Genomic DNA, 18,236 nt, shown 5'->3' on the forward strand with positions numbered 1-18,236 from the left:
ACATCTTTGATAGAAGTCTCCAAGTAGAGTCCAGTTTTGAGGTTGTAGCTCCAGAGTGAGCAAAAAGAGGTGAAAGAGTCAGAGGGGTGCAGGAAGAGACTAGGACTGGAGTTTCTCACCCCATACAAAAGTTTCGGAGCCAACCTCCCCTTCCCCCAAGAATATTGAGGATTCCAAATTGATCAACTTGTAGCACTCAGATGAAAGCAACTTGACAAAAGAAAGCTAAAGCTGTCATTGTCCTGGCAGAACGGGAAATTGACCAAGCTAGCCTAATAGATTCCCCAGGAAAAAATCCTCATGTGGAAGAGGCTTAAATATATAAAATTAAAATGCTTGCAAGAAATGCATGTCTATTGTTTATGTTCCAGTGATAATTAGGAGCTAGTGACTGAAGAAAAGATCTAGCCTAGTCCTGTGCAGGGTTAAGTGCATTCGATCCCACTAAAATAGATAGTAATTATATTTATTAGTTGCTTTTTTCACAAAATGTGACCCAAAGCGATTGGGTTTTACTATACTTCTGGCTTACAAGCTCAAGAAACAAGATCTGTAGGAGGATCCTACAGAAACACCTACCCTAGTGTTTTTAGCCACCCACCATTTCAATATCGAAGCATCCCAAGCACCACAAAGCAAGAGCAATTGTATTGGAACTTACCATGCAGCTGTCATCTAGCTAGATTGGATTAAAATGAAAGTGGGCTTTAGGATGAAACCAAGGAAAAATGGCTCCCCTGCTACTTCTGCAATATTTAAAAGAGCAGCTTTCTTTGGTCATCTTAAGGCCACTGTGTTTCTCTGTGCAACTATGAACAGGAAACGCAAGCATGTTCACACATTTAGGTCCAAACCACTTGATTATTCTTGTAATAGTGTAGCACAGGGGTGAGGAATCTCAGTCCCAAGGAGCGAATGGCCACTCTGTCTGGCCAGTGGAGCTCTCCCCAGGCCACACCCCTTAGCAGCCTTGCTTCACACCCTCCTTGAATGTTTTTGCTTGTTTTGAACTCTGATAATTCTTCTTGCTTGCCTAAATAGAGGACAGAGGGATGTGAGAGTGTGTGTATAAACAAGCCTACTGTGCAAAGGTAAAAAATATATTTGTTGCTCTACCCACTTTTTGCTTCTGTCCTTATTCACCACTGTCATGTGGCCCCCAGAAGACTGTCCTGAAGGGAATGTGGCCCTCAAGGTAAAAATCCCACTCCTGGTGTACTGCAGGGGTGTCTAGCCAGTGACCCTTCCAGATGTTGTTGTCCTACAACTTCCATCAACCCCAGCCAGCATAGCAAATGATCAGGGATGATGGGAGTTGTAGCTTCTGGAGGGCCACAGTTTAGCTACCCCTAGCTGCCCTATTCCTTTTTCACAATGGCTGAAGCGTTTGCATCAGGATGTAACTGAATATCAGCTGACATATCAGGAACTTTTGACACCATCAACTTGAGACATACAGCTGGTGCTGGTAGTGGTAATTGTATTATCCTTTTGCAGCTTGGCAGACTTGTTGTGGATGAATGATCTGTTATGGGAGCATATTGATCTAAGTTGGACAATTTAGTTTGGATGCTGCACAAATGAAATGCCCATTCCATGGAAAGAGTCTTTGGCAGTTGTGGTCAATGTTTTCTGCCAAAGTTGTGAGAACATGTGGGATAAACTACACACATTCTTGGACGTGTGGGATAAACTGCATTTTGTGTTGGCTGTGTTCACAAATGGCATTAACATCATCTGTTGATATTGTGAGCAAGCGCTCACAGAAAATATACAAGGTGATATATTATCAGTTCATGTTTTCTGCATTTGATGTGCTTTTTCATGGCCAGATACACTGTCCCTCTAGAGCCACTTGAGTTCTACTGCAACGAACAACCTTGGCTACTACATTGTCATACTTTTTCACCTTCGCACAGTAGAATAATAGAAGTTGTGAAAAGGTGAGTGTTAAATGATATCAAGCGGTATCTTGTACTGTGTGTGTGCGTTGCAAAAATCATACTTATGAGGACTTTGAGAGAATGTGGCATGGAACTTGTTTTATAGTTTGGAAACAAATAAAAGGAGCTTTGATCATGTTGCACGTGTATACTTTCCCGATTCTCTTAAAACATTTTCAAACTCCAAGAGAATATCTCATCCTTGAGATCTGGTCCTGAGACTGGCAATGACTGCAATCTCAAATATTTGGGTGCCAACAATGTTAGGTAATTAAATATAATTTGCTAATGTTGTTGACACCTAGCTATTTGAGACAAGCTCTGTACAATTTATTGAAGGAAGAGGGAACTTAAAAACAGAAGATGTGTCACAGCTTGTAGATCAGCAGGTCCCAGGTTCAGTCCCTGTCATCTCTAGAGAGGGACTGGGAAGACTCCTGCCTGGAACCCTCAGCCACATAATTGCATTTTGATTGTACTGAGCTTTGAAGTTTTGTTGTATTTTTTAACAACTCACCCATTCAGTCCACATAACTGGAATGCTATTGTCTGTATGGCTAATCTGTTACATGATCAACAAGCTTGATTTTCATTTCTACAGATGCCACCTTGATTTGTGAATGACATTTACTTACTCATCAAAGCCACACATTTTAATTACAAACTTCAAATTGTAAAGAAATTAAAAAACTTAACAAACATACACTGGAAACCAAGACCTCCAGAATGAATTGTGTATGCTTGTTATTATGTGCCTTGAAGTCGATTTTTGCTTATGGCGACCCAATGAACCAGTGGCCTCCAATAGCATGTCATGAACCACCCTGTTCAGATCTTGTAAGTTCAGGTCTGTGGCTTTTTTTATGGAGTCAATCCATCCCTTGTTTGGCCTTCCTCTTTTTCTACTCCCTTCTGTTTTTCCTAGAGGAGGTGTGTATGATTAATATGCAATAAATGTCAAAGCTGCTGTCAGTGAGTAGTGGCATAACAATAGTTCTCAGGAGCCAAAACACTACATTTCAGCCAAATTCCCGTAAACTCTTATTTGTCACATATTATCCTCCACCTGCCAGATCACAGAAATGGTGTGTTCAGTCCCTAAATTAGATAGGTGCTCTGGCCCTGCTTAGCTCTACAAAGACCATGATTAGGCTAAAACTTGAGGAAGTCAGGAGGTGGACTTGTGGATTTCATTAACCCCCCCCCCATGCCAATTGAACACTGGAAATCAGTTTTGCTTATGAAGTTGCACTTTTCCCCCACTCAGCCATGCCAGTATTTTATTACGTTTAACCGATTTTCCCCCCCAAAATGTGCGTGCACAAGGACAGCCCGAAAGCTTTGGACTTCCAACAGTATGTGGAAGCCTAGATGTTGGGGAAGGGTTGCAAACAGCGCTCCTAGTGGCCTGTTCCTGTATATTGAAAATGGAGGTTAAATTGCAACCGGTTTACAATTTTAAAGCAAGTTGTTAAATGCCAAACACCTTCTTCGATTTCCCTCTCCATCTCCTGAGTGGCAGTTTTGGAAAATGGCCGCCACTTCCAAAAAGAGACCAAATTCGAATTGGCTCAGTACCGTTATTGTGATCATCATAATCAACAGCAGCAGCAGCGATCACGACAACCGTGACATTTGCCCAAATTACGCTCCTTTTCCAAAGTTCATGTTTTCCTCCCTTCAAGGGGACGGGGGGCGGGGAGTCAAGGCACCTCCTCCTCCTCCTCGCTTGCCGCTCTTGCAGCAGTCCCAGAGAAGGCTTTTGTGACATCCCCTTTTCTACCAGGAGCTACCGTGGCAGGGAGGATGGCTTTTCCAGCTGCTGCCGCCTCTGCTCTCGCTCCTGCCGCCCATCGTTCGTCATAGGGAAAACGCAGCGAGGGCTGCTGGCTCTACACGCAAGCCGGAGGGGCTCCCTCCCGGGAACGACGTGGCGGGAGACTCGTGCACTAAGCAGGTGCACACGCTCAGCCTTCTCATTGGCAACGCCGGCAGCTGCAGCAGCCGGCGCCGGAGCCTCGCGGATGTTCTGCTCTTTCCTCCTTCAATCTCTCTGTTACTCCCCCCCCCTCCTCCTCCCATCCTCCCGCCCAGCAGACAGGTAGGATGAGCGCGAGCAACGGCGCGCACTGTATGTGTCTCTCAGTCCTCCTCCGCTGGTAGCTGAGGGGAGCACGGCGGCGGTGGCAGCAGCGGCAGCAGCGGCAGCGGCGGGTAGCTTGCCCAGCGGAGAGCTCGGCTAGGGAAAAGGAAGGAAAGAGGCTCCCCATGCAGGCTGGCAGCTTTCAGGTAAGGGCACAGTGCGCAGCTCACGGGGAAATGGGAGGAGGCGGGAAAGCCGAACAAACGCGAGGGTTTAGGGAGGGCTGCGGCGCGGGAAGGAGAGACCGGAGGGGAAAGAACTTCATAGTTTTCTCCCCCCCCTTTTGGGCCCCCCAAAGCAAATATCTCTGAAACAGTGTGAAATATTCATACACACACACCTCCCAAGTGACCGAGGGCTCCAGAGGGACGGCGGAGGTGGGGAGTGTCAGTCAGAGAAGACCCTGAGTGGGACTTTATCATGGAGAAAGAAGGAAACTGGGAGCCTTGGTGCCCCAGAACTCGTCGGCTAGAGCGCCAGAGACGGGATCGGAGGGGGAGGGGAAAGAGTTCCCATTAGCGCAGGGCTTCTCTGAGGTGGGAAAGGCTTTGGTTTTTGGGGGGAGGAGGGTCGGTTGTCCATCTGGGGATCAGAAAACAGGCAAGCCTGGGAGGACAGGCCGGTTATGCATATATGTATTTAAAAAAAAACACAGACCCCACTATTCTCATCCTGTCGCTAGGGGACGCAAAACTGAGGAATAGGCAACCGGGGGCAGTGTGGGATAGGTTTTATTTGCATGCAGATGGCCAGAAAGTGCTGCTTGCCCCTATCTAGATCTGATTGTGTGCTATCTCTTAAAGGGAGGGAGGAGCAGGAAGGTGTATGGAGGAAACTGCGTGCTGTTAAAGCAGGCTGCCTGTTCTTTTGCAGACCGTTGCAATCCAGATGCCCTTTGCGGATGAAAGATGTATCATGGAATGAACCCGAACAGCGGGGATCTGTTCCTGGAGAAACGGCGGCAGCAGCAGCAGCAGCAGCAGCCACCACTACTTCAGCGTTCCCAGTCAAGACTCTCCCTGGTGGTGTTGTGGTTCCAGCTGGCTCTGTGCTTTGGCCCGGCTCAGATCACAGGCGGTGAGTGAGTGAGGAACCCATATGACAGGCGATAGCAGAGGTGGGAGGGAAAGGGAGACTGACAGGCTGCTGACGGGCAAGTCAGGTAGGAGGAGACAGCTTCTGGCTATTGATCTCCTTTGCACAAGTGCTAAAGGGGGAAAATATCCTCCCACAGTTTTGCCTGACTGCCTCTCAAATCAGCCGATGCAAAAAAGGAAAACCCAGCCATATCCTTTTGAAGCTGAAGGCAAACAGCCTTTCCCCTCTATTGTAAATGCTAAGAGGAATGACCTCTTAAATTACTGCTTTCTATCCAAGCACATATACTGAAAGGGAGGATTCCTCCGAAAGAGCAGAAAAATCTGATCCTTCCTCTCCCTTACAAATGATGCTTCATGTAGATACATGGAAGATTCTTCTGTCTCTTCTCCCTCCCCCCCCCCGCATATGTTCTTTAGGAAAGCACATAATCATCTATCTATCTAATGAACTCTAAGGGGAGAATGACTATGTTCCTCATTACTTTGCAAGAAAAAGAAAGCCCACACATGGATATTAATAAGAGGGAAGTCCTAGCACCCTTACACTCCCAGATGTGCACATTAAAAGGCTGCATGTAGATGCAGAGTGGGGGAAAAGTCTTCCTCACAGCCACACTGGAGAAGGATTTCTTATCAGCGATATGAGGCATCCACCCAAACTGTTTAGAAATCCCTCTGGGATACAGCAATCATGTGTGTGTGTGTATATATATATAGATCTGAACAGTTCAAGCTTCTCCTCCCCGTTCCAGAGGAATAGGCTGACATGGAGGAATCTATTATTGTGTCTTACTTTAGTAGAGGTAAAATACTAGCTTTTAGGGATCAGCACCTGGAAGGCTCGGGGTCTACGGTCAGCATTCCACCTACCCCCAGTGACCAACCCCAAAGCACGAGAGACAGTGAGTGGTAGGTGTAGCAGTGGGACTTCATATGCATATAAGTAAGTTGTGGCACCAACACTTTGGAATTCCCTCCCCTTTAATATTAGACAGGCACCGTCTCTGTTATCTTTTCAGCACCTGCTGAAGACCTTCCTCTTTCAACAAGCCTTTTAAGTAAAGACCATATCCCAGTCTGTTGGAATTTCTTTTCAAGATGTTTTAAAAGTTCTTTAAAAATATTTTTGAAGATGTTTTGCTTTAATATGTTGTAAAGCCTTTTGTTCTTAAGATGTTTTAAAGTGTTTTAGTTCAAGCAAGTGTTCTTGTTTGCTGCTACGGGCTCCTTCTGGGAGAAAGAATGGGATATAATCTTAATAATAAATAAATAAGTACACACATACGTACGTACCTAGAAAGGGCCTGTACTGAGAGGTGAAGGGTAGACCTTAGTGCACCACCCTCAATTCACTTGTTGAAAGTGGCTGTACCATGAAACTAGTTGCTGTCCACAGCACTAGCAGAACCAAATAGTGAGGCACATTGTGCTCTCCCACTACCAAAACTTCTAAAGAGAAAATCCTTGTCTGTGAGATGTTTTCCAGCTTTTGGAACTGGTATCAGAAGAAAGTCCTTGCTGTGCTTTTGGATGAATTCTATTCCATTTGGGGATAAAGCTGGAAACTTCAGTTCCGTGTTAAATTCCATCAATTTTGAGAACTCCTTATTGTAGGTTTTAGATTTTGGTTATTGTTTGTGAACCATTTTGTTTAAAAAAATTGTGACTGAACAGTATTTTTAAACTACATTTCTCTGAATACACTTGCTGGGAAATAGTAGCAGGAGAGGGCTATTATTCTTTGGGTTTCTGAAGAGACAATTGGTTGACTTCTGTGAAAGTGGGATGCTGGATTAGATGGAAAATTTATCTTATTTTGGGCATAATATGATTCATTTCAAAATGAAATCAAAACTGATTTCTTAATTTGAATAAGGCTGCAGGAAAAATCTTCAAATAGCCATTTTTTCTTTAAAAAGATGCTTGTTAGAGCAATGGTAGCTCTTCCTATACCCTACAGAAAGCCATTTCCTAATTAGATCACATTCTCCACATGTGTTTGCAGTTATAAGTCATAAACCAATATGCTGGGAAAGTGCTGCTGCACTCATGTCCTGTCTATGGGCTTCCCATAGGCATCTTGCTGGCTACAGGAAGAGCAGAATGCTGGACTAGATAGGCTCTTGATTTGATCCCGTGGGCCTTTTCTTATGTTCATAAACTATGGTTAAGCAAAGTAGTCTGTGCCCAAGCTGTATTTGCACGTGTAACTTGAGCTGTTTTGCTCCTTCCTTCTTCTGGTGGGGAAACAAACCACAGAGTCGCTGGCTTAACATTGCATCGAAAATAGCACTTGTGGCTTATTTGTCACAAACAAACTATGAGTGAAAAGCCAAGAGCAAACCTTGACTTTAGATCATGATGCGTTTGGAGCAAAACAAACACAAGCACTGGTTTAAGCAGGGGTGGTAGGCCCTCCAGTTATTGCTGGACTACAACTCCCACCATCCCTGACCATTGCCATGTTGGCTGGGGCTGATGGGAGTTGAAGTCCAGCAACATCTGAAAGGCCACAGGTTCCCCATCCTCAATTTATAGCTTAGTGTTGTGTCCAGATGTGCCCACTGAATCCCTCACATTTACTGAGGCAAACCATATATGCAAAATAATAGTTTGGATTTCTCCTGTGGTGATGGTTAGGTGGTGGAGGTGCCAGATTGGGAATTAAATAGCCTTCGGTGTCTCTTGGTTTTAACTGCAGCCTGAAAATTTTTGATAGTCATAAAAGTTTGTGGTAGTAATGAAGACTAGCCATCAGTAGGCACTCAGCTTAAATTTGTGTCTGTGGTACTGCTTAACAGAGGAGATCCCAAGGAAATTACCAAGCTGCAGTTCAGCATCATAGAGCTAAAATGATGCTGGATTACACAGCCCAAACATTCACAGGAAGCTGTATGGGTATTTTGGCAGGAGAACCAAGGACATGAAGAGGTTGACATAAAAAAAATGCAAGGATGTCTCAAACCTTGAGGAATCCTCCAGTGGATTCCAGTGCTGCGGGAGAGATGACAGTGTAACTCTGTTCTCTGTGGGCCAACCAATGGCAGACAAATGGTGTGTATGCCATAGAGCGATTGTGTGTGTGCTCTTGTTGCACATAAGGCTTTCTGCAAAGACTTGGAAGTACAGGTTTCTGTGCACAATTCCAATATTTCCCCATCTCTCTGGTTTATTACCTGACCTGTGGTGTAATGATAAATGTCTGCTGTGCCAGATGACCAAGATTTAAAAAACTTTGTAACCACTGTTGTCTTTGTATATTGCTGTGGGCATTGCTTAAGTGCAGTAAAGCATTGGTACTGCTGCCATGTTGCATTGTTTCTTTGGATTTTTTTGAGGGTGCAAATCTAGAAGTAAGTTCTACTAAAATTGAGAGGAACTTAAGTCCAAGTAGGCAATAATTTTCCAAAATGGAGTGTCCAAAGATGGCTGCTTCAACAAATGATATATCACTGCAACTTTGAGCACAGTGCTTGAGTGGAGTATTCATTTTTTTATAATAAGTATTTATGGAAGATGTGGGGGAAATCCAGTTTTCTTGGAGGGATCTGGGGCTGGTCTGAGGCAAAGTGGGATCTTTACAAAGCAGCATGAGTCAAAGTGGGGACTCTTGTAGTGCCTTGGCAATACAGGCATACCATATAAAGAAACTACCAGGGGGCACAGGAAGAGAGAGCAGCTTTGTAAAATCGAAACTTATGTCTCTAGGGAAAATGGCAGGATCAGGAGGGCAGAGCAGGACCTCCTTTGTGACTGACAGGTCTAGTTTGTAATTGGTCAGTTTTACTAATGGTCTCCAATCCCAGTGCTTTGGGGGAGAGAACACATTTGCATGTGCAAAACTTATGTCTCTAAGCTTAAGGAATATGCCAGGATGGGGAAAAGACTGGGACCCGTGGAGAGACAGCTCCATCATGGCTCACACCCACACCATACATTTAAAGCACATGGCTTCCTCCAAAGAATCATGGGAACTATGGTTTAAGGGTGTCAGGCATTGTAGGTCTGCCAGGAATAAACTACAGTGCCCAGGATTCTTTGGGGGAAGTCATGTGCTTTAAAGATATGGTAGCAGTATTCAGCTACTGCATCCCATCATTGCAAGGATTTCAGCTTGCGCAATGGAATTTCTCCACTCTCCTCCCAGTGTGTACAATTGCACCTTCCCCAATCTTCTCCAGGGCGTTAGGGGGATGGGGGTGGGGGGAAGAGAATGTTCTGTTGCGCAAGGAGAAATCCTTGTGCTTACAGAACAAGAGGCATAGTGCTGTGTTGAATTCTGACCATGGTGTGGGTGCTTGTAATTGGAGGGAATGATTTTACCCAGAAAACAATCCTTTATAGTTCTTCCTACTCCAATATCACCTTGGAAATTGAAAATCTCCAGAATCTATTTGACTACAAATTGTTAGGTTTCTCATCCAGGGCATCTCTCTCATGTCTACAATTTTCAGAACAATTTCCTACAAAAACAGCAGAAGAGGTTTCTTTTTTAACCCACCCCAAAACTGTAGTGGTTGTCCTTGCAGATAAACCACAAGAGCTATCTTTCTGATATTCAACAGGATTCATGCCCCTCGGATATAATCTAATTTTGCCCCAAAATAAGTTATAGATACTTACTTCCCTATATATGCGAAGATAGCATGCAAATTTCATCAACTTCTCTCAAAAGGAAAAAAAAAGTTAAAGCTATTTAAAAATTTCCTAATAGTGAATACAAAGTAAATAGTGATAAACAAAAGGAACTCAGATGGGTCAGAATAAGGCAGTCCATGAAGGCTGAGGTGGGTTGTTTTCTGAAGTGTCAGTTTGGGATCTGAACTTAATCTTGTGATTAGTACGTATCCCTAACATTTATAATAATTGAAGCATTCTCTGTGTGTAGTAAGTGTAGACAATACAACTAAATGTGAAGAATTGAGCATTTATTGAAATAGGCTTAGTTCAATTCAGTTTTATTGTTGTCAGCCACAGTAAAAATTAGGGGTAAAGTACATAATTAAGTCAATACAATGCAAACATTTGTAGCAGCTCATTTAACAAGACACAAAACTGTTTTTCTGTGCCAAAGAGCAAAATAAAATATCCTTAAAACAAATATGATCTGCAAAAGAGATTATAGCTACAGAGAACAGAAATAGGTTCATTAAAAAAATATCAAGGAATTGTGTTGAAATCTGACCTCTCTACTCTGAAATGTTGAAAAGAAATAACCAAGCAATCCAACTCAGGGCTAGCCAACAGGAGGGGGTCCAGAGCAGAGCCGGAGCCGGTAGGAAGCTCTGTGGCATCCACCTGCTGCTCAGGAGCGGCTGGCCCAACTTAATGCAGATTCTGTTGGGAGCTGTGTGCAGGAGCCGTAAGGGAAGAGCTGGCTCCCACAAGCAGGTCTACTGGGGAGACAGTGCTCCCTGTAGACCACATTGGAATAATTTTACTGTGCTGGCCTTTTTGCTGGCAGAACTTCGGGACGGTGTAAGTCCCCCGTGGCTCCTCCCCTGCCACCCCCCTGTAATGGCCCATTTTTAGTGGTACTGACAGCTTCTGACAGCTCTCAGTCTGCCGGGCTGGCTGTCCCTGGTGGATCTCTAGCAGCACTGGCAGGCTCCTTGCGCCACCACGGCTCACCCAGAATAGGGGGCTTCTGCTGGCAGAGCCTGGTGGCACTGGGAGCCTGCCAACTCAGCCTGGGGTCTGCCACATCCAACTCCCCCCAGCCTGGCATAAACTCAAGTTGGATTGCTCCCTAAGGTAAACTATTCCATGTAGTAATGAAGTGCCTGACTATTTTAATGTTTGGTTCTGCAATGAATTCCATGAATGCTTGCCTGGGGACAGAATTTAGACTTTTAAACTTTTATTTTATATCTTCCTGCTCTGAAGGCTATATAGATGGCAACTTTCTGCTACTTCACCCCAAACCAATGTAACACACAAAACTTTTATTTTTCTTATCACTAACTCTGTAATAAATAATTCTGCTTGTGTTTTATTTTTTACTCTCAAAGACACAATCCTGAAGAGATGCAAAATAAAATCTGTCCAGAAGTGCATTTAAATAAAAAACACATATGAACTCATAGACTCCTTCCAGATCTTTATGTTCAACCAGAAGGGCACCATTAAGTGTAACACGTTTGCCTTCCTTCTACAAGAAATAGGCACAGACACACTAAATGTTGTGGACCTCCTTGCCTTTTAATTTTATTTAATTTTTATTATTTATTTATTAAATTTACATCCCACCCTTCCTCCTAGAAGGAACCCAGGGTGGCAAATGAAAACGCTAAATACTCTCTAAAACATCTTAAAAACAAAACATCTTTAAAAACATATTAAAACAAAGCATTTTTAAAAACATATTAAAACAAAACATCTTTGTAAACATCTAAAAATAATTCCAACACAGACACAAGCATCATCAGTACTTCATTTCAAACACTTTCTTAAGGTGTATACAGACCTTTTCTGATTTATAGCTCAGCCATTTGTTGTGTATCACTGCCTAGATGTTGACTAATAATTTTTATGCTGCTTTATGGTTGTATTATGTTCACCACCTAGATACATTTAGTGTGCAGTATATAAGCCTATATATCTGGCCCCATTTCAAGGTGCTTACACTTGTGTTTAAAGCCCCAAATGCCTGGAGCCCAAATATCGGAGGGAATGCCTGCTGCCATACATACCTGTCTGTACCTTGAGATCTGCAGACAAAGCTTATCTGGTGCAGTACATAGTGCAGGAACTCAGGGAAGGGCCTTTTTGGTGGTTCTGCAACTGTGGAATTCTCTCCCCACTGAGATGCATCTTCATTATGCTATTTTAGAAAATGGGTCAAGACACACCTCTTTAATGTGCTTTCTGGAGTAGAGGTGGGGTGAAGAATTTTTTTACAGTCAATTTTAATAGAATAAATCAATGATGTCTTTTTTCTTTTCTTCTCTGTGCTGGGAGTTATGAAATCATTTTAAATATTTGATTTCTATTTTTTTAATGTAAACTGCTCTGGGGCCTACTGGTAAAGGGCAGTATATAAAACTCTTAAATAAATATGTGGAACAATGAAGATAGTTATAAAACTTGCTGCCTATCTCCGATAGGAAAATAATTAATAGAATGTTTATATGAAGATGTGGTGAAGAATATATTTATTATCTTTGGCTTCATATATTTCAAAAGCACAACATATTTTGTTCTGTTTACGTATCATTGGAGTGACTGCACTTTCCAGCTGATGTGAGAAAGTTCAGTGTTGAAGAAGCTACACAGGCCATTTTTTCTATTAATCTTGCCAAGCTGAAATTATCTGCAATATTACATTTCAATGTGTTTAGAGAGCCCGTTACCTAATTTGTCTGTTAAAGATTCACTGCCACACACCTACACTCATAATGAAAACCACACTCTGGGATTGCCTGTTACTTCACACATGCTCTGCCTGTGCACCCCATTGTAACAGTTCAGGTTGTTTTTGGGTTACCAAAGATGAGATGCAGACAAGAGATTTGCTTACAAAGAGTTAAAATTTATTGAGTAACTTACAAGCATACAGCCAAGTATCCCAATAAAAGTGGAACAGTCCCACAGCTCTGCAGTAGCTGGGTGAGACTGAACACCCCATTGAGCACAAGACACACTTTTATAGCATAAAAGTTGGCATACAACTATTAGGATTACATACAATATTGGCATGATTAATGAGCATATAGACATCAAAATCACATTATCATGGCACCTGTTGCCTATAAGTGGCTATTCTGACCTTATCACAGGACACCTTCAAAAGCAGACTAATTGCTAGAAAACTATATTATCTTTACTGGAAATACCCTGGCACTCTTCCTTGGCAAACTATATGCTTACCATATCTTCTCTATCTTCGCTAACAAGCAGCTGCTGCACTATCGGGCCATTGACCGTCCCTTGACTCGTCCACCTGTGGCTGAGCAGCTACTGCCCTATCATTGACCGTCCCTTGACTCATCCACCTGTTTATGCCAAGCAATACCCTTGACTCTATGCCTATCAGCTTCCTTTAATGTCTTGAGTTAACAAGGTACCTTCCCCTAATGATGCTTCTTTCATGTCTCAAGGTAACGAGGTGCTTTCCCAGCATCATACTGGGCAAGCCATCATATCCTCATTAGAACACCTAGATAAGATGCCAGGTGGTCATGAGGTGATCTGACATACCCAAGGATGCTGGGGCTCTAAAGGGAAAATTCAATCCTTCAGGCTAACTAACAAATACACACTGGATATATGCTTAACATAAGGCTATAATATCTTGCTATAGGCCTCTACTTGCTTGCTGGGATAATAGACTGGTACAGGGTATACACCCATGAAGCAGGGCACTCCTCCCAGTTTTGTTTCTGAACTCAATTCAAGTGCTGATTTTAACCATTAGCCTATGGTGCTTAAGATCCAGATAGCTATTGAACTGCCTGCTTCCATATCAATCTGTCCACCCACAAGGGTGTTACATGGGACCTTTCTCCAAGCGTCCTCTTCATCTGAAGTTCAGTAGGTGACAACTGAAGGGAGCCTTTCAGCTTCTAACTGTTCCTAGGGAGGTTCACACATTGACATCTTTTTGATGCCACAGATTTTCTCAGGCTTTAAAAGAAGGGTTGTTTTTTAAAATTTTGTAGTAGTTTTATTTTCTCTTTCTTGGATTGTTGCTGCTTCTAGTCTCATGGCTTTTATTTTGTATTTAAAGTATAATAATATTATATTTTTATGTTATCTGAATTTTTATTAATCCTGTTTTTTTTAGCTGCCCTCTTAACTTTTTAATTTTGTGTTAAAGGTTCTGGTTTTAGTGTACAAAGTCCTATACAGCTTTGAACCAGGGTACCTGAAAGATTGTCTTACTCCTTATATACCCAGTCAATCATTATACTCTGCAGGTGAGGGCCTCCTGCAGACACCATCTTATCAGGGGGTCCTTTCCACACAACATAGGAAGTGGACCTTTACTGTAGTGGCTCCTATCCTTTAGAATTCTGTCCCCTTAAATATTAGACAGGCGCCATCTCCGTTATCTTTTTGGCGCACACTGAAGAATTTCCTCTTTCAACAAGCCTTTTAAGTAGAGACTATATCCCAGTCTGCGTCTGTGCTGGAATTGCTTTAAAATATATTTTTAAAGCTTTAAAAAATATATATTTTAATTATGTTTTGTTTTAATATGTTTTTAATTTTTTTTGTTTTAATATATTTTAAAGTCTGTTTTTATGATGTTTTAGAGTGTTTTTAGTGTTTCTGTTTGCCACCCTGGACTCCTGCTGAGAGGAAGGAATGGAATATAAGTTTAATAAATAAGTAATAACAATAAAATGGCTGTTGAAGGTGCAAGTTTGAAATCATATACAGTAGAAACTCATTATAATGCAGGGGCTGGGTGGGACAAAGAATGCACCCATGATAGAGGCGTTCTGCATTATAATGAAAACTGCACTGAAAGGCACTTGGAATCTTTTTTTAAAAAATAAAACAGAGGAGAGGATTGGGACAGAAGCAGCAGCCAAACCTAACAAAAACAGTACTCAGGAGCAGAAAAAAGAAACAGGGAAAAGATATAAGGTTGTACAGGAAAAAAGAGAAAAACGCATGAAAAAGGCAAATTGCCACTGCTATACTGAGGGACAGAATGGGAAGGGAAAAGCAGAAAGGGTAATGCTGAGGGAAGAATAAGTTAACAAATTAAACTCCACAGACATTAACAAAAGGGCTTGAAAAGTACCAAAGGTGAGGAGAAGTGATAAATGACCCCTAGAAAAAAGCTGCTAAGAAGGAAAAAGGGCAGGAAATGGGGTGGGGACAATGCTGACAGGGAAAAATGGCTCAAAAATACACCTAGGGAAGCAAACTGAAGTACTCACCATGGAAAGGAACACTGAATATGAACAAGGTAGAACATACAGAAAAAATAAAAGTAGAGAGTGAGGCTGATATAAGGGTGAATGAGAAACCTTCCCCTCTTGCACTTTAGCTCAAACTCACCTTTAAGGGTTAAAGCCAACAAGTACAGTACTGGTTCCTAGAAAGGCACTGAAGTGATGAAAGTTGTTTGGAAGTTTTCAAGCCAGGCATTAAAGTGAGGAAAATTATTTGGAAGGTCAGGAATATCATTGTTTTTTGATCATATGATTTAAAGGTTGTGTGAACTGCTATATGTAGTGGCAAAGTAAGGAGTGCAGGGTTACACCATGCTCCCTCACAGTCATACCCCCTCATTTACTTGTTTGTTCTCCATCATCATCTCCCTACTCAGTCCTTCTTGAGCAAGCTTTCTCCCAAAGCAAGACACATCTCTAGGAGCCAATCAGCATGAAAAGGCAGAGGCTGAGAAGAGTCTTCTCAATGGCTGACTCACCTCTTTTCACTCTGATCGGTTGCAATTAGCAGGAAAAGACAAGGAAGCATGTCAGAAGATTCTTCTCAGTGGCTAACAAACTCTTCTTTCATTCTGATTGGCTTATAGGATGCTGGAGACATAGGGACCCAGCTTTGACCCTGCTCCTAGAAAAGGAGGGGTCTAAGACCTCCCCCCGAGACTCCGGATGACTACACATTTGCTTGGGGGACACGATCATACCCATAGTATATCCAATTCTGTGGCACACTGAGACGCATTATAACAAGCTATTTCAGTATGATACATTTAAGTGCTTAACTTTGGCTGGATTGTGCCCCTTTTCAGTTTACATTTGTAACTAGGTGGTCAACAACAAATTTATTTAAACCCAACTATTCAGATTGGAACATGGCAAGTATTACATGGCACTAGGGGGACTGAAGAAGACCGGCCCTGAGAGTGAATATCTGAGCATCTGGGTGCTTGCTGCTTGCTCCTTTGGGCTGCTGTCTTTTGAGACAGCTGAAGTCCCTGGTAAGTGCTGCAAGGACTGGGACCTCCTGCCTGACCCTGGCTCCAGAGAGAGGCTGCAGTTAATTGTCGCCTCTTGCATCAGCTCCTGGCTGGGTCAGGAGGCATAAAAGCCCAGCTGCCCTTGGGTGGCGGGCCCCTTAGGGAGTCCCAAGGGCAAGGGCGCTGCTCTCTTCTATTTCTTTCTTTTGTTTTTCTAATCAATCTGGAGGAGATTGGGTAGTGGGGAGGGTATGTGGCTCATGTGTAGTTCCTGCACAAGGTGAGAGCCTGTGCAGTGAACTGAATGATAGGAGACAGTCACCAGATGCCTTCATAGTGAGAGTCTGTAACTGGCAGAAGGCTGGCCCTCCCTGGGTGTGAGACAGAGGGGGAGTAGATGTGCCCTGTGTGAAAAATATTGAGTGGGTCTTACTGTTCCTAATTCTTGCAGATAATTGGCTTTGTTGGATAATTGGTTTTGTTGGTGGGTTCTTGTTGGGTCCATATCAGGTGTTTAGGAGGAGTCTTAGTAAGGAGGGACATGGGTGATGCCACCCTAGTTTTGGTGTCATGGGCCTAGTCATGGGCCTGGTGTCGGGCCAAGGAGACAGGAAACTAGGGTTGCAGCTGGTGTACCTTTCATCCTGCTGCCCGGCAGCTTCTCTGACTGAGGTGGCAGAGGCCATCTTGGCTGTGGCATTGGAGGAGGCCAGAACGATAGTCCAGGGTGATTTCAATGTCCATGCTGAGGCTGCCTCTAGTGTTCCAGCTCGGGGCTTCATGACTTCCATAAAAACCATGGGGCTGTCTCAAGTTGTCACCGGCTCGACACATAGGGCAGGGCACACCCTCGACTTGGTTTTTTGCTCCTGATGGAGGAAGGGATGGTCTGGAGATGGGGGGGTGGATGTCACCCCATTATCATGATCAGACCTCATCCTGGTGAAGTTTAGACTTATGGCTCCTATCCTTCCCTGCAGGGGTGGTGGACAGATTAAGATGGTCTGTCCCCAGAGACTAATGGAATCCACAGGATTGCTGAATGCCCTGGGGGAGTTCCCAGTAGATAGAGCAGGTGACCCTGTTGAAGCCCTTGTCACGCTGTGGAACCGCGAGGCGCGTTGGGCTCTTGACATGGTTGCCCCTGAGCGCCCTCTCCGGCACTGTGGAGCCTGGTTTGACTTTGCACCTTGGTACACCAGTGAGTTAAGGTCAATGAAACAGCTGGATGATGGCTAGAGCGCAAGTGGCGAAAGACGTGCTGTGAGGCTGATCGGGCATGAGTAAAACATCATAACCATACTGTGTGGTGGTGAGGGAGGCGAAGAAGGCCCACTTCTCTGCCTCCATCGCATCCTCAAGTAGCCATCCAGTGGAGCTTTTCTGTATTGTCAAGGGTCTGTTGACATCAGGAAATGGAGCTTTAGACCCTTCGGAGACCCACTATGAATTGTTTGCAAGGCACTTTGAGGGTAAGGTTTCTCGCCTCCGTAGCAGTCTTGATGCCCCATGCACATCTGTTGTAGTCCCCAGTGAGGTGTCCAGTGCAGCATCTGCTGCAACGTCTTGAGAACAGTTTCACTTGATGCGGCCTGATGACGTAGAAAAGGTGCTTGCAATGATGCGGGCAGCAACGTGTCCTCTAGGCCCTTGCCCTTCTTGGCTTATTAAAGCTTGTTGAGGGGGGTTGACTGAGTGGATCCAGGGCGTAGTCAACGCATCATCGTGGGAGGGAGTGGTTCCAGCCACCCTGAAAGAGGTGGTGATCCAACCGCTTCTGAAAAAGCCCACCCTGGACCCATTGGTCTGTGATAATTACTGACTGGTTGCACATATCCCCTTCTTAGGGAAGGTGATTGAGAGGGTTGTGGCATAGCAATTGCAAGTACTCTTGGATGAAACAGATTATCTTCACTCATTCCAGTCTGGGTTCAGGCCTGGTTATGGGACTAAATTGGTCTTGGTCGCCCTGATGGATGACCTTTATTGGGAGGACAGGGGGAGTGCAACCCTGTTACTTTTACTTGATCTCTCAGCGGCTTTTGATACCATTAACCATGGTATCCTTCTGAGCCGACTTGTTCAGATGGGTATTGGAGGCACTGTTTTACAGTGGTTCCGATCCTATCTCCAAGGTCGTTTTCAGAGAATAGCATTGGGTGAATGTC

At 43.7% G+C, this 18,236-nt stretch overlaps 1 protein-coding gene across 18 annotated transcripts in view; it reads left to right on the forward strand.

Annotated features, from left to right (window-relative positions):
* SUSD4 (sushi domain containing 4) overlaps nucleotides 1–18,236 on the forward strand; it is a 191,277-nt gene that overhangs the window by 36,673 nt on the left and 136,368 nt on the right. For 4 of the 18 annotated variants that reach the window (XM_061625097.1, XM_061625086.1, XM_061625101.1 and 1 more), the window contains exons 2-4: nucleotides 1,833–1,943; nucleotides 3,730–4,232; nucleotides 4,960–5,163. The exons of 11 other annotated variants lie outside the window; for them this stretch is intronic. In XM_061625097.1, coding sequence (XP_061481081.1) covers nucleotides 4,995–5,163 — 169 coding nt within the window. In that variant the 5' untranslated portion in view covers nucleotides 1,833–1,943; nucleotides 3,730–4,232; nucleotides 4,960–4,994. Of the gene's footprint in view, nucleotides 1–1,832; nucleotides 1,944–3,683; nucleotides 4,233–4,959; nucleotides 5,164–18,236 lie in introns of those variants that run through there. 3 more of the 18 variants (XM_061625087.1, XM_061625103.1, XM_061625102.1) reach the window with 3 other exon arrangements.

This window comes from Rhineura floridana, chromosome 4 (genome assembly GCF_030035675.1).
Source record: "Rhineura floridana isolate rRhiFlo1 chromosome 4, rRhiFlo1.hap2, whole genome shotgun sequence".
Taxonomy (NCBI): domain Eukaryota; kingdom Metazoa; phylum Chordata; class Lepidosauria; order Squamata; family Rhineuridae; genus Rhineura; species Rhineura floridana.